We start from the raw sequence: 15,468 nt of genomic DNA, 5'->3' as shown, positions 1-15,468 counted from the left end.
GCCATGGTTCCCAAATGTCTTTGCTGGAGGCTGAATTGCCCTGCCCTTGTGGGTCCCGGCTGAGTAATCTCAGGTTTGCTCTCAGGAGCTTTTGTTCCCTGCAAGCCCTCTGTACAGCTTTGGAGGACAAGAGGGAAAATGGCGGCCCCCCAGTCTCCGCCCCAGAGGATCCGAGAACTTGGGGCCCCACTCCTCAGTGCACCCCCAGAGAAAAGCAGTCAATCACTCCCATCTCCCTGGTCTCCGTCCTCACTCAGTGCTCACCTGGCCTGTGACCAAGCATTTCTCTCTTTGGCACACGACCCCATGTGGAGTCTCCCAACCCAGCAGATCCCTGTGATGTGCTTCTGCACCACTCCTCCCCGGGAAGGAAGGGGAGTATCCCTGTATCTGCCGCTTGTCGGGTCCCTGCTGGAAGAGCAGTGGCCCAATTGTGCCACGGATCACAGTTTATGGCAACTCTGAGCGGAAAGCCCATGCCTCAGCTCCGTCTCTGCAGCCGGCTTCCCTGCTCCGATACCTGGGAGCTCTGCCACACTCAGGCACCCACCGTCTTCCTGTGATCCCAAGCCTTCCTTTGACCCCGAGTGTCCTGAGACCACACTGTCCCAAGTGAGGGTTCCACCCCTACCCCCAGCCACTGGATCAACGTCCCTCAGCAGAGCCGACTTCCAAAAGTTCCGATTTTGTGCTCCACTGCTCTATCACTTGCCTTAGCGGCTGACAGAGGCCCCCTTCCCTGCCTTCTGTCTTCACAAATATTGCCTCAGATTCACTTCTCCGCACGTCCTACCTTCCAGAAAGTGGTCACTTTTCTGTTCAGAGAGTTGCTGTTACTGTTTTCTTCAATCTTCTGTTGAGTTGGTAGGTATTCAGAATGGTTTGATCCCAATCTAGCTGAATTCTTGGGACCAGACGAAATTTAGGTCTCCTACTCCTCTGCCATCTTGCTCCTCCCTCTTTGGTATCCATTGTAATATCTCTGCTTTCATTTCTTATTTTGAGTCTTATTTTCTTAGTCTAGCTAAAACTTTATTGGTTTGGTTATATTTTTTAAAAAACCAGCTTTTAGTGGATGGAATACAGAAAAGCACATTTATTCCATCTTGTTTTAGATCCAGGAGTCTACATTTGATTTTACAATAAAATACTTACTTTGTATCCAGTGATTGTATTAAACTGATTTATTAATTTGAGTTTTTGTAGATTCCTTTGAATTCCCCTTATACATACATTGTGTCATCTGTGAATAGTGAATATTTAGTTTTTTTCCCTTCCAATTCTTATTCCATTTTATTTCTTTTTCTTGCCTCATTATACCATCTGATTCTCGAAAACTGTGTTCAGTTAAAGTGGTAATACCCAGCATTCTTATGGATTTTCCATTGTCAAGTTTTTAATATTTCAAAAGTGAACACTGTATTTATTTTAATTAAATACTTATTTTGTGTAAATACTCTTTATCAGATTAAACATTTCCTAGTATAAGAGTCTATGTTGGTAGTTTACAATTTTTTAAGGAATTGGTGTTGAATTTTATCAGATGTTTTACTACATCTATCAGTATATAAACATGGCTAATTACATAAATTAATTTTTGAATATCAAACCAGCCTTTCATACCTGGAATAATACAAGTTAGATTCATTTTGCTAATATTTTATTAAGGATTATTACTTTCATGTTCATAGGTGAAATTAATTTTATTATAACCTCATTGTCATATTTTGGAATTAAAGACAAGCTGGTGGCATGAAAATACTTAAAATTTGTTTTCCATTTTTCACATGTAGAGTTTCCTCCTTATGTGTTTGAATAATTCACTAATGTGAATTTTCTTTGTGGGAATGGTTTTAAGAATAGATTTAATATTTTTAATAGATCTCAGCTTATTGCCTTGAATAGTTGTGATGTTCAGGAAATTTTATTCAAATTATTGAACTTATTGGTATAATTGAATTGGTCAGCGTAGTAGGTGGAAATTCAAGAGGTAGTGTGAGATTCTCCACATGCCTTTTCCCTACCCTAGTAATAATAGAATCCCAAGTAGAGATGGAGCAGAGACCAACTGCTGATCTGCACCCATATTTGTAGTTTGGTAGGAATGAAGAATAAATCTTTGTTTTGTTAAGAGAATGAAATTTTAGGGATCATTTTGATTTCATTATAAACAACAATACGGTCAACATGCATTAGAAATATTCTTACTATTGAAATATAATTAACATACAGTGTTGTGTTGGTTTCAGGTTTACAATATAATAATTCTATAATTGTATGCATTACTCATTGCTCATCAGGATATGTGTACTCTTAATTCTCTTTATCTATTTCACCCATCTTCCACCCATCCTCCCTCTGGTAACCACCTGTTTTCTGAATTTAAAAGCCTGCTTTTTTGACCTTTCTTTCGTTTTTTAAATCCCACATATGAGTGAAATGTGGTATTGGTCTTTGTCTGACTCACTTCACTTAGCATTATACCCTCTAGATACATCCATGTTGTTGAAAATGACAAAATCTCATTCTATTTTATCGCTGACTAATATTCCATTGTGTGTGTCACACACACCCACCCTCTACATCTTCATTATCCATTCATCCATGGATGGACATATTTAGGTTGCTTCTATATCTTCTCTATTGTAAATAATGCTGCAATAAGTATATGGGTGTGTATATATTTTCAAATTAGTGTTTTGTTTTCTTTGAGTAACCTGGAAAGACCCTGAATCACCAAAGCAATTTTGGAGAGTAAAGAGCAAAGCTGGACCTATCACAATCCCAGATTTCAAGGCATACCATAAAGGTGTAGTAATCAAAACAGTATAGAACTTGCACAAAAATAGACACATAAACCAATGGAACATAATAAAGAGTCCAGAAATAAAAAACCCACACATTTATGGTCAATTAATCTAGGACAAAGGAGGCAATAATGCATAATGGGAAAAAGACCATCTTTTCAACAAATGGTACTGGGAAAACTGAAGAGCTTCATGCAGAAGGATGAAATGAGACCGCTTTCTCACACCATACACAAAAATACACTCAGAATGGATTAAAGACCTAAATGTGAGACCTGAAACCATAAAAATCCCAGAATAGAACATAGGCAGTAATTTCTTTGACATTGACTATAAAATTTTTCTAGATATGTCTCCAAAGCAAGGGAAACAAAAGCAAAATTAAACTAGTAGGACTACATCAAAAACAAAAAGGTTTTGTACAGTGAAGGAAACCATCAACAAAACAAAAAAGGTAAGCTACTCAATGGGAGAAGATATTTGTGAATGATATATCTGATAAGGGGTTAATTACCAAAATATAAAGAACTGAATTCAATACCAAAACAACAACAATAACAACAAATAATCCCATTAAAAATGGGCAGAGGACCATTTTTCCAAAGAATACATACAGGTGGACAGCCGTGACATGAAAAAATGCTCAAAATCACTCATCATTGGGGGAAATGCAGATCAAAACCACAATGAGATATCACCTAACACCTGTCAGAATGGCTAAAATCAAAAGACAAGAAATAACATGTGTTGATGAAGATGTAGAAGAAAAGGAGCCCTCATGCACTGTTGGTAGGAATGCAGATTGTGCAGTAACTGGAGAGAACAGTGTGGAGGTTCCTCAAAAAATTAAAAATAGAATTACCATGTGACCCAGTAATTCCACTACTGGGTAAAAATTTTTGTTTAAAAATCAGAGGTCTCATATTTTATTTAAACAATAGCATTAGATACTGGGTTTGAGATTTAAATGTATCAATCTGGATGGATTTCTCTTAGAGTTTAATGTTATGTTGAAATGAAAGCAGCCTTTGAAAAGGATAAGAAAAGCAATTTAAAATTGCTTATATGGTGAACAATTTGAGTATTTCTTTAAATACACAGAAGCAATCTTTTTTTAATATTTCTGTTTTCTTGAATTTCTAGAAAGCTTTATATTTATAATTTTCATTTATCCCATAGAATTTAGTTATGGGGGGGCAGAGCAAGATGGCGGAGGAGTAGGAGACCTGGATTTCGTCCGGTCTCAGGAATTCAGCTGAATAGGGATCAAACCATTCTGAACACCTACAAACTCAACAGGAGATTGAAGAGAAGAATAGCAACAACTCTCTGAACAGAAATGCGAACACTTTCTGGAAGGTAGGACATAGAGAGAAGTGAATCCAAGGCAATATTCGGGAGGATAGATGGCGCGGGAGGGGGCCTCCGTCGGCCGCTTCTGGCAAGTGATAGAGCCACGGAGCACAAAATCGGAACTTTTAGAAGTCGGCTCCGCTGAGGGACGTCGCTCCAGTGGCTAAGCGGGGGCTGGAACCCACGTGGGACAGTGTAGTCTCAGGACCCTCTATGTCACAGAAAGACCGGGGGTGCCTGAGTGCGGCACAGCTCCCAGGTATCGGAGCCGAGGTGCGGGCTCTCAGCTCAGGGTTGCCATAAACTGTGATCCGCGGCCCAGTTGGGCCACTGCTCCTCCAGCAGGGACCCAACAAGCGGCAGATCCGGGGAGACTCCCCTTCCTCCCCGGGGAGGAGCGGGGCGGGAGCGCACCGCAGGCATCTGCTGGGTTTGGAGACTCCTCACGGGGTCGGGTGCCAGAGATAGAAACACTCGGTCACAGGCCAGGTGAGCACAGAGTGCGGCCGGAGACCAGGGAGACGGGAGTGACAACTTTTCTCTGGGGGCGCACTGAGGAGTGGGGCCCCGAGTTCTCAGCTCCTCCGGGTGGAGATTGGGAGGCCACCATTTTTGCCCTGGTCCTCCAAAGCTGTACTGAGAGCTTGCAGGAACAAAAGCTCCTGAGAGCAAACCTGAGCAGCTTGCTTAGCCCGGACCAACAAGGGCGGGACAATTCCGCCTCTGGCAAAGACATTTGGGAACCACAGCAACAAGCCCCTCCCCCAGAAGATCAACAGGAACAGCCAGCAAGCCAAGACCAAGTTTACCGATCAAGGAGAATGGGAGAATTTCAGCGCTAGGGGAATACTGCACATAGAATTCGTGGCTTTTTTTTTTTTACCATGATTCATTAGTTTTTCAAAGTTAATTTTTTTAACTGTTTTTTTTTTAATTTTTCTTTTTCCCTTTTTCAACCAACATCTTATCAATCCCTTTTTTAAGAAAACTTTTTATTTTTCATTTTTAGAGTCATATTTTATCCCTTTGTAGTAGTTACCCTTATTTCTGGCATATATATATAACTTGTTCTCTCTTTAAAATTTTGAGATACACTTTCTTCTAACAGATCAAAATGTACCCTAAATCACTAGTGTATGGCTTTGTTCTAGTCTCCTGCCTGATCACATTCTCTCCATTTTTTTCTCAAATCTTCTTTCTTTTTTCAAACAACTTCTTATCAATTCCTTTTATAAAATCTTTTATAATTTTTATCACTACAGTCATTTTCCATCCCTTCATTGTATCAACCCTTATTTTGTACATATATAAGTCTTTCTTCCCTTAAAATTTTAGGAGGCACTTTTTGCTAACAGGCCAAAATAGGCCCCAAATCTAGTGTGTGGCACTGATCTATGCACTAGCCTGATCATATATGATCATATTCTGTTTTTTTTGTATTGTTCTGTTTTTGTTTTTATCTTTTTCTTTTTTTTTCTCTTTCTTTCTTCTTTCTTTCCCTTTCTTTTCCCCTGATTTCAGGTCTTTTTGATTTGTATAGAGTATATTTGCTGGGGATGTTGTTAACCTGTTAGCATTTTGTTCTCTCATTCATCTATTCTCCTCTGGACAAAATGACGAGACGAAAAATTCACCTCAGCAAAAAGAACAAGAGATAGTCCGTCAGCCAGGGACCTACTCAATACGGACATTAGTACGAAGTCAGACCTAGAGTTCAGAATCATGACTTTAAAGATACTAGCTGGGTTTGGAAAAGGGTGGAAGTTATTAGAGAAACCCTTTCTGGAGAAATAAAAGAACTAAAATCTAACCAGGTCGAAATGAAAAAGGCTATTAATGAGGTGGAGTCAAAAATAGGGGCACTAACTGCTAGGATAAATGAGGCAGAAGAGAGAATCAGCGATATAGAAGACCAAATGATGAAAAATAAAGAGGCTGAGAAAAAGAGAGGGAAACAACTACAATATCACAAGGGTAGAATTCGAGAGATAAGCAATACAATAAGATGAAACAACAGTAGAATAATTGGGATCCCAGAAGAAGAAGAAAGAGAGAGAGAGGGGCAGAAGGTATATTGGAGCACATAATAGCAGAGAACTTGCCTAATGTGAGGAAGGAAACAGGCATCAATATCCAGGAGGCACAGAGAACCCCTCTCAAAATCGATAAAAATAGGTCAACACCCCGACATCTAATAGTAAAACTTATGAGTCTCAGAGACAAAGAGAAAATCCTGAAAGTAGCTCAGGAGAAGAGATATGTAACCTACTATGGTAGAAATACTAGATTGGCAACAGACCTATCCACAGAGACCTGGCAGGCCAGAAAGGACTGGCATGAGATCTTCAGAGCACTAAACGAGAAAAATATGCGGCCAAGAATACTATATCCAGCTAGGCTGACATTGAAAATAGAAGGAGAGATAAAAAGCTTCCATGACAAACAAAAACTAAAGGAATTTGCAAACACGAAACCAGCCCTGCAAGAAATATTGAAAGGGGTCCTCTAAGCAAAGATAGAGCCTAAAATCAGCATAGATCAGAAAGGAACACAGACAATATACAGTAACAGTCACCTTACAGGCAATACAGTGGCACTAAATTCATACGTTTCAACAGTTACCCTGAATGTAAATGGGCTAAATGCCCCAATCAAAAGACACAGGCTATCAGATTGGATTAAAAAACAAGACCCATCAATATGCTGTCTGCAAGAGACTCATTTTAGAACCAAAGACACCCCCACATTGAAAGGGAAGGGGTGGAAAACCATTTACCATGCTAATGACACCAAAAGAAAGCTGAAGTGGCAATCCTTATAGCAGACAAATTAGATTTTAAAACAAAGACTGTACTAAGAGATGAAAAAGGACACTATATCCTACTTAAAGGGTCTATCCAACAAGAAGATCTAACAATTGTAAATATCTATGCCCCTAACATGGGAGCAACCAATTATATAAGGCAATTAATAACAAAAGCAAAGAAACACGTTGACAACAATACAATAATAGTGGGGGACTTTACCACCCCCCTGACTGAAATGGACAGATTATCTAAAGCAAAAGATCAACAAGGAAATGAAGACTTTAAATGACACACTGGACCAAATGGATTTCACACACATATTCAGAACATTCCATCCCAAAGCAACGGAATACACATTCTTCTCTAGTGCCCATGGAACATTCTCCAGAATTGATCACATCCTAGGTCACACACAAATCAGGTCTCAACTGGTACCAAAAGATTGGGATTATTCCCTGCATATTTTCAGACCACAATGCTTTGAAACTAGAACTCAATCACAAGAGCAAAGTCGCAAAGAACTCAAATACATGGAGGATAAAGAGCATCTTACTAAAGAATGAATGGCTCAACCAGGAAATTAAAGGAGAATTAAAAAAATTCATGGAAACCAATGAAAATGAAAACACAACTGTTCAAAATCTTTGGGATGCAGCAAAGGCCATCCTGAGAGGAAAGTGTATAGCAATACAAGCCTTTCTCAAGAAACAAGAAGGTCTCAAATACACAACCTAACCCTACACCTAAACGAGCTGGAGAAAGAACAGCAAATAAAGCCTAAACCCAGCAGGAGAAGAGAAATAATAAAGATCAGAGCAGAAATCAATGAAATAGAAACCAAAAGAACAGTAGAACAGATCAACGAAACTAGGAGCTGGTTCTTTGAAAGAATTAAAAGATTGATGATAACCCCCTGGCCAGATTGATAAAAAAGAAAAGAGAAATGACTGAAATCAACAAAATCATGAATGAAAGAGGAGAGATCACAAACAACACCAAAGACATACAAACAATTATAAGAACATATTATGAGCAACTCTATGCCAGCAAATTAGATAACCTGGAAGAAATGGATGCATTCCTAGAGATGCATCAACTACCAAAATTGAACCAGGAAGAAATAGAAAACCTGAACAGACCTATAACCACTAAGGAAATTGAAGCAGTCTTCAAAAATCTCCCAACAAACAAAAGCCCAGGGTCAGATGGCTTCCCAGGGGAGTTCTATCCGACATTTAAAGAAGAATTAATACCTATTCTCCTGAAACTGTTCCAAAAAATAGAAATGGAAGGAAAACTTCCAAACTCATTTTATGAGGCCACCATTACCTTGATCCCAAAACCAAAGACCCCATCAAAAAAGAGAATTACAGACCAATATCCATGATGAACATGGATGCAAAAATTCTCACCAAGTTACTTAGCCAATAGGATCCAACAGTACATTAAAAGGATTATTCACCATGACCAAGTGGGATTTATCCCTGGGCTGCAAGGTTGGTTCAACATATGCAAATCAATCAACGTGATACAATACATTAACAAAAGAAAGAACAAGAATCATATGATCCTCTCAATAGATGCAGAAAAAGCATTTGACAAAGTACAGCATCCTTTCTTGATCAAAACTCTTTTAGAGTATAGGGATAGAGGGTACATACCTCAATATCATAAAAGCCATCTATGAAAAACCTACAGCGAATATCATTCTCAATGGGGAAAAGCTGAGATCTTTTCCCCCAAGGTCAGGAGTGCAGCAGGGATTTCCACTATCTCACTGCTATTCAACATAGTATTAGAAGTCCTAGCCACCGCAATCAGACAACAAAAAGAGATCAAAGGCACCCAAATCGGCAAGGAGGAAGTCAAACTCTCACTCTTTGCAGATGATATGATACTGTATGTGGAAAACCCAAAAGACTCCACCCCAAAACTGCTAGAACTAATCCAGGAATTCAGTAAAGTAGCAGGATATAAAATCAATGCACAGAAATCAGTGGCATTCCTATATACCAACAACAAGACAGAAGAGAGACAAATCAAGGAGTCGATTCCATTTACAATTGCACCCAAAACCATACGATACTTAGGAATAAATTTAACCAAAGAGGCAAAGGATCTGTACTCAGAAAACTATAAAATACTCAGAAAAGAAATTGAAGAAGACACAAAGAAATGGAAAAACATTCCATGCTCATGGATTGGAAGAACAAACAGTGTGAAGATGTCCATGCTACCTAGAGCAATCTACACATTCAGTGCAATCCCCATCAAAATACCATCCACTTTTTTCAAAAAAATGGAACAAATAATCCTAAAATTTGTATGAAACCAGAAGAGACCCCAAATAGGCAGAGGAATCTTGATAAAGAAAAGCAATGCTGGCGGCATCACAATTCCAGACTTCCAGCTCTATTACAAAGCTGTCATCATCAAGACAGTATGGTACTGGCACAAAAACAGACACATAGATCAATGGAACAGAATCGAGAGCCCAGAAACGGACCCTCAACTCTATGGTCAACTCATCTTTGACAAAGCAGGAAAGAATGTCCAATGGAAAAAAGACAGTCTCTTCAACAAATGGTGTTGGGAAAATTGGACATCCACATGCAGAAGAATGAAAGTGGACCATTTCCTTACACCACACACAAAAATAGACTCCAAATGGTTGAAAGACCTAAACGTGAGACAGGAGTCCATCAAAATCCTAAAGAAGAACACAGGCAGCAACCTCTTCGACCTCAGCCGCAGCAACTTCTTCCTAGAAACATTGCCAAAGGCAAGGGAAGCAAGGGCAAAAATGAACTATTGGGATTTCATCAAGATAAAAAGCTTTTGCACAGCAAAAGAAACAGTCCACAAAACCAAAAGACAACCGACAGAATGGGAGAAAATATTTGCAAATGACATATCAGATAAAGGGCTAGTATCCAAAATCTACAAAGAACTTATCAAACTCAACACCCAAAGAACAAATAATCCAATCAAGAAGTGGGCAGAAGACATGAACAGACATTTTTCCAAAGAAGACATCCAAATGGCCAACAGACACATGAAAAAGTGCTCAACATCCCTTGGCATCAGGGAAATCCAAATCAAAACCTCAATGAGATACCACCTCACACCAGTCAGAATGACTAAACTTAACAAGTCAGGAAATGACAGATGTTGGCGGGGATGCGGAGAAAGGGGAACCCTCCTACACTGTTGGTGGGAATGCAAGCTGGTGCAACCACTCTGGAAAACAGTATGGAGGTTCCTCAAACAGTTGAAAATAGAGCTACCCTACGATCCAGCAATTGCACTACTGGGTATTTACCCCAAAGATACAAATGTAGGGATCCGAAGGGGTACATGCACCCCAATGTTTATAGCAGCAATGTCCACAATAGCCAAACTGTGGAAAGAGCCAAGATGTCCATCGACAGATGAATGGTTAAGGAAGAAGTGGTATATATACACAATGGAATATTATGCAGCCATCAAAAAGAGTGAGATCTATCTTTTTCAACAACGTGGATGGAACTGGAGGGTGTTATGCTGAGTGAAATAAGTCAATCAGAGAAAGACATGTATCATATGATCTCCCTGATATGAGGAATTTTTAATCTCAGGAAACAAACTGAGTGTTGGTGGAGTGGTGGGGGGTGGGACGGAGGGGGTGGCTGGGTGATAGACATTGGTGAGGGTATGTGCTATGGTGAGTGCTGTGAATTGTGCAAGACTGCTGAATCACAGATGTGTACTTCTGAAACAAATAATGCAACATATGTTAAGAAAAAAGAAAAAGAAGAAGATAGCAGGAACTGAAGAATGAAGGGGACTTAGTCGGAGGGGGAGACGAACCATGAGAGACGATGGACTCTGAAAAACGAACTGAGGGTTCTAGAGGGGAGGTGGGTGGGGGGATGGGTTAGCCTGGTGATGGATATTAAATAGGGCACATTCTGCGTGGAGCACGGGTTTTATGCACAAACAATGAATCATGGAACCCTACATCAAAAACTAATGATGTAATGTATGGTGATTAACATAACAATAAAAAATTAAAAAAATATAGAGTTAAGACAACTGAGGATTGATGAAGAGGAAGTGGACAGGTGGATGGGCAATATGGGTGATGGGTATTAAGGCTGGCACTTATTGTGGTGAGCACTGGCTCTTATATGTAAGTGATGGATCACTAAGTTCTACTCCTGAAACCAGTATCACCCTATAGGTTAACTCACTAGAATTTAAATAAAAAATTTAAATAGAATTTACAGTTATGTCTGTTTCTTTTATTTTCTCACAACTCTGATTTTATCTCAATTTTTATCTTCTTCTATAAAATATTGAATAGTTTTTTAAATTCCCAAGAATCACTTATTCCATATATCATTGATTAGTGAGAAATTTCTAGCAGCATCTTAGAGCCTCTCTATATTAATCTCTAGTGAAAACTAAACTGGATTGTGTCATTATGATTGCCTCAATTTTGCCTTATTTTGACCCTCAAATACCTCCTCTGTTGGTAGTAGTGTTATTAAAGTACTAAGAATTCAAATACAGACTTTTTTGATTCTATAGTCAATATCCGTAGATGAAATGACATGATTTATAGTTGTTTGTGTTGTGAATTTGATTACTTAATTACTTGTTTAATTTTGAGATATTTACTTCTCTGACAATAATGATGGTATATGCATAGGTGTTTTGATGTGTCTATTTTTTTTTAATTAAATCTTGCTTCTGTGACATCTCCCAAAGTATTTCCTACTTCTGTTGAAAGATTTACAAGCAATCTTTCCAAGTATGGGAAAATAAAATAGCTCTGAAATATATCTTCCTTAATCCTTACCACACTGATCATGGAACATATAAAAACGACCTTCATTTATCAAACATGTTTTTATTGAGTCTCTGTTTTATTTTAGGCATTTTAAAAGCTTCGGGAATGTAAAAATAACAGACCAAACTTCAGTCTTCAACTAATTTGCCTAACATTCTTGGCCTTTGTCTCTGTCACACAAATTAGTTGCCAAAATTGCTTCTATACTTCACTTACTTTAAAAAGCAGTAAAAATAGGGGCACCTGGGTGGCACAGTCAGTTAAACCTCTAACTCTTGGTTGTGGCTCAGATGATGATCTCAGGGTCCTGAGATTGAGCCACACAGTGGCTTCGGCACCCAGTGTGGAGTCTGCTGGATTCTCTCTCCTACTCTCTCTGCCCCTCCCACTAGTGCTCACTCGTATACTTTCTCAAAATAAATGAGTAAATAAATAAATAAATAGTTTAAAACAAAAAAATTAAAAGCTGTAAAAATAAAAATTCTTTACTGTCCATTTGTATTTTGTGTCTAGTTAGTTCTTAAACATCAATTCAATTTTCCTCTCTTTGATTATAAAATTTTAGTAAAGAGTACAAAAGCCTATGAATTAGTCTTAATATAATTCTGAGGATAACAAATACCAATGAGGGTTTTTTTTATGATAATGGTGATAGTAATATAAAGTTTGCTCCAAATGGATAAAGATGAAAATATCATGGCTCATTTCTGTACACTTTCTAGCATCCTCCCTAAACTGGTTATGGTAGATCATACTATTGTTTCATTAAGGGAAATCAACCAGTTTAAATTTTCACCATATGTATCTTTCTGTCATTGAAAAATCTAATGAATAAATAATAGTGAAGTCCTGTTATGAGACAAGCATCAAACTAAACACATTCCCATTTATTGCCATTTTTAGCTCTCACCAGGGCACTGAGAGGTAGGCATCATTCTATGTATGCTACAGCTTATGAAACTAGGGCTGCAATAATTTAAATGACTTGTCTAAGATTCACTTGATTTGTAATTCAAAGAAAGTTGAACCCACACCTTTAGGCATTTGCTCTCTTAATTGCTCTACTAGATGATAGTTGTGTGATGAATGATGAAACCAACTAATATATCCCATTTGTTTGTTGTTATAAAGTTATATAAATTGGATTCACTCTAATTCATCTAACTGATAACCTCTAAATATTTTGTGAGTGTAAGAAACACATATAGATTCCTTATTCAGTTCATTATATACACCTGGTTAGAATGTGAAAGTTGAGGAGACAATAAAACCAGAGACAAGGTGGAGACGAAAGTTGTGAGTTTGGAAATGGTAGTTTGTACCAGTGTGTGGCATCAAACTAAGGGAAAAGAATGGGTGGAATAAGGTTTGATCAGATGAGTGGGTAGAATGGAAGAACACAATTGATAGAAAAACAGAAAACAGATGTTTCAGAGAAGAACAAGGCAGAAGACAGAATAATTCAGTACGAAAGGAGTTTTTCTGAGTTTAATTATGGTGCCATTAATAGTATTATGATTTAATGGAAGAAAAATGAACAATTAGGCTGTCATCTCTTAACTCATTAGTAAAAAAAAAAGTAATTATTTTTTTAAAGATTTTATTTATTTATTTGAGAGAGAGAGAATGAGAGATAGCATGAGAGGGAAGAGGGTCAGAGGGGAGAAGCAGACTCCCCGCTGAGCAGGGAGCCCGATGTGGGACTCGATCCCGGGACTCCAGGATCATGACCTGAGCCGAAGGCAGTCGCTTAACCAACTGAGCCACCCAGGCACCCCAAAAAAGTAATTATTTTAACCTCAGATTCTCTACTCTCAAAAAATCACTTCAACTGCTTATGTCTCCTGCTTTTTCCAAGTAAGTACATTCCTGTCCCACAGTTTCTGCATGGCTGACTTGACCTCTTTGTTCCGAAGTGTATAGATGAGGGGATTCAGCATGGGGGTAATGATGTTGTAGAGTACAGACACCATCTTGTCCACAGAAAATGTGGAGAAGGGACGAGCATAGATGAAAATACAAGGTCCAAAGAAGAGTGTTACCACCATGAGGTGGGAGCCACAGGTGGAGAGTGCCTTTCGCCTTCCCTCCTTGGAGCCAATCTTGACCAGGATAGTGGAGTAGGAAGAAACCAGCACCACAAAGGAGCTGGTAGAGATCAACCCACTGTTAGATACCATTAACAATTCAATGACAAATGTGTCTGCACAGGCAAGTTTGATGACAGGGGGAACATCACAAAAGAAGTTGTCCACCTGGTTTGGTCCACAAAAAGGTAGATGGATAGTGAGAATCGTCTGGACAGTAGAGTGCAGAAACCCACCCATCCAGGAGGCAGCTACCAACACACAGCATAATCCTCGACTCATGATAGTGGTATAGTGCAGGGGGCGACAAATTGCAACATAGCGATCATAGGCCATCACTGTGAGCAGAAACATCTCAGCTGCCCCTACAAAATGCAGAAAGAAGAGCTGCACGATGCATTGGTCATAGCGAATGAGCTTGTCATTATCAAGAAAGTCAGCCAGAAGCTTAGGGGTAGTTACTGTTGAATAACATAAGTCCAGGAAAGAGAGGTTGCCAAGAAGGAAATACATGGGTGATGAATTCAGATAGTTATCAGAGGCCACTGTGACCATGATGAGGACATTCCCTACCCAAGTGGACATATAGAAGAAAAGAAATAGTACAAATAACCCTGCCTCAATAGATGGGGTCTCTGAGAAGCCTGCCAGGACAAAGTCTGTCACCACCTCTGTTTGGTTTTCATCCATTTGACCTGGCTCCTTGATCAAAGAAATTAAACAAGGGGTATTAGTAACATTGGAAGTGAATGAGATATTTCACACAAAATGCAACAATCATCCCATTTCAACGGAAATATTTCTCTCTAGGATATATATCCTTGTTGATAAGCTGGAAGAAATTATTTTCTCCTTAAGTGATACTGAATATATATTCTTCAGTAAGTTCCTTTAACTTCAACTTGATGCATCTCTAAGTTACATTTCCCTGAGATACTAGTTTTTTAATAAAAATCTTCAGGAAAAAGAATTTAAGATTCCATGGAACAGGCATTAGGAACTATAGAGGTTTTCCTTGGGATGGGAAATTGTCCTTTGTAGATGGTTAGGCTGCTCTAGTAACCCTGTGCCCTTCTCTATCACCATAACTCTGGTGGGGCTCTACTCTGCACATAGCTGGAGGAAGAATCACATTCCACTTTGAGCTTATTGCTAGTTCATTGACCCTTACCTAAGTTTCCTGAATGTCTTCCCATCTAGAATACATTTCTGTCCAGCTTATTGTGTGTGATACGTTTCTGATCTTCAGTATTAGCTATGGACATATGGACAAGATTATGCTCTTAATGATAAAAGTAGAATGATAAAAGTGTTATTTATACATTCAGGTGACTCCCTCTTTTATCTGATCATATTGAATAAAAAGAAATTATTTCTCTGAGATAAAAGAATTAGCATTCCAGGGAGTGTATGTGTGTTTGTATTTTTTATGCATTCATATGAGCAGTGGCTGGAAGCATCACTTCTGTATGTGATGAAATAGGTGATAGTCCCATGAGGAGTGTGGGGGCTCATGATAGCTGCTGTTGACTCAAATTCTGCAGTTCTGCAATGCACAGAGCAATATTTTTAGCAATTAA

At 38.8% G+C, this 15,468-nt stretch overlaps 1 protein-coding gene across 1 annotated transcript; it reads right to left on the bottom strand.

Annotated features, from left to right (window-relative positions):
• Positions 1-13,636: 13,636 nt before the first annotated feature.
• Positions 13,637-14,578, bottom strand: LOC114221431 (olfactory receptor 4Q2). Its single transcript, XM_028119549.2, has one exon. It carries the CDS (start codon positions 14,576-14,578, stop codon positions 13,637-13,639), a length of 942 nt encoding a protein of 313 aa, XP_027975350.1.
• Between the last annotated feature and the right edge of the window lie 890 nt (positions 14,579-15,468).

Source organism: Eumetopias jubatus, unplaced genomic scaffold (genome assembly GCF_037043125.1).
Source record: "Eumetopias jubatus isolate StellerSeaLion01/CBP00866 unplaced genomic scaffold, mEumJub1_p1.0 scaffold_7, whole genome shotgun sequence".
Classification (NCBI taxonomy): Eukaryota; Metazoa; Chordata; class Mammalia; order Carnivora; family Otariidae; genus Eumetopias; species Eumetopias jubatus.
The sequence above is the reverse complement of the archived record's forward strand: the minus strand, read 5'-3'. Positions and strand labels throughout refer to the sequence as shown.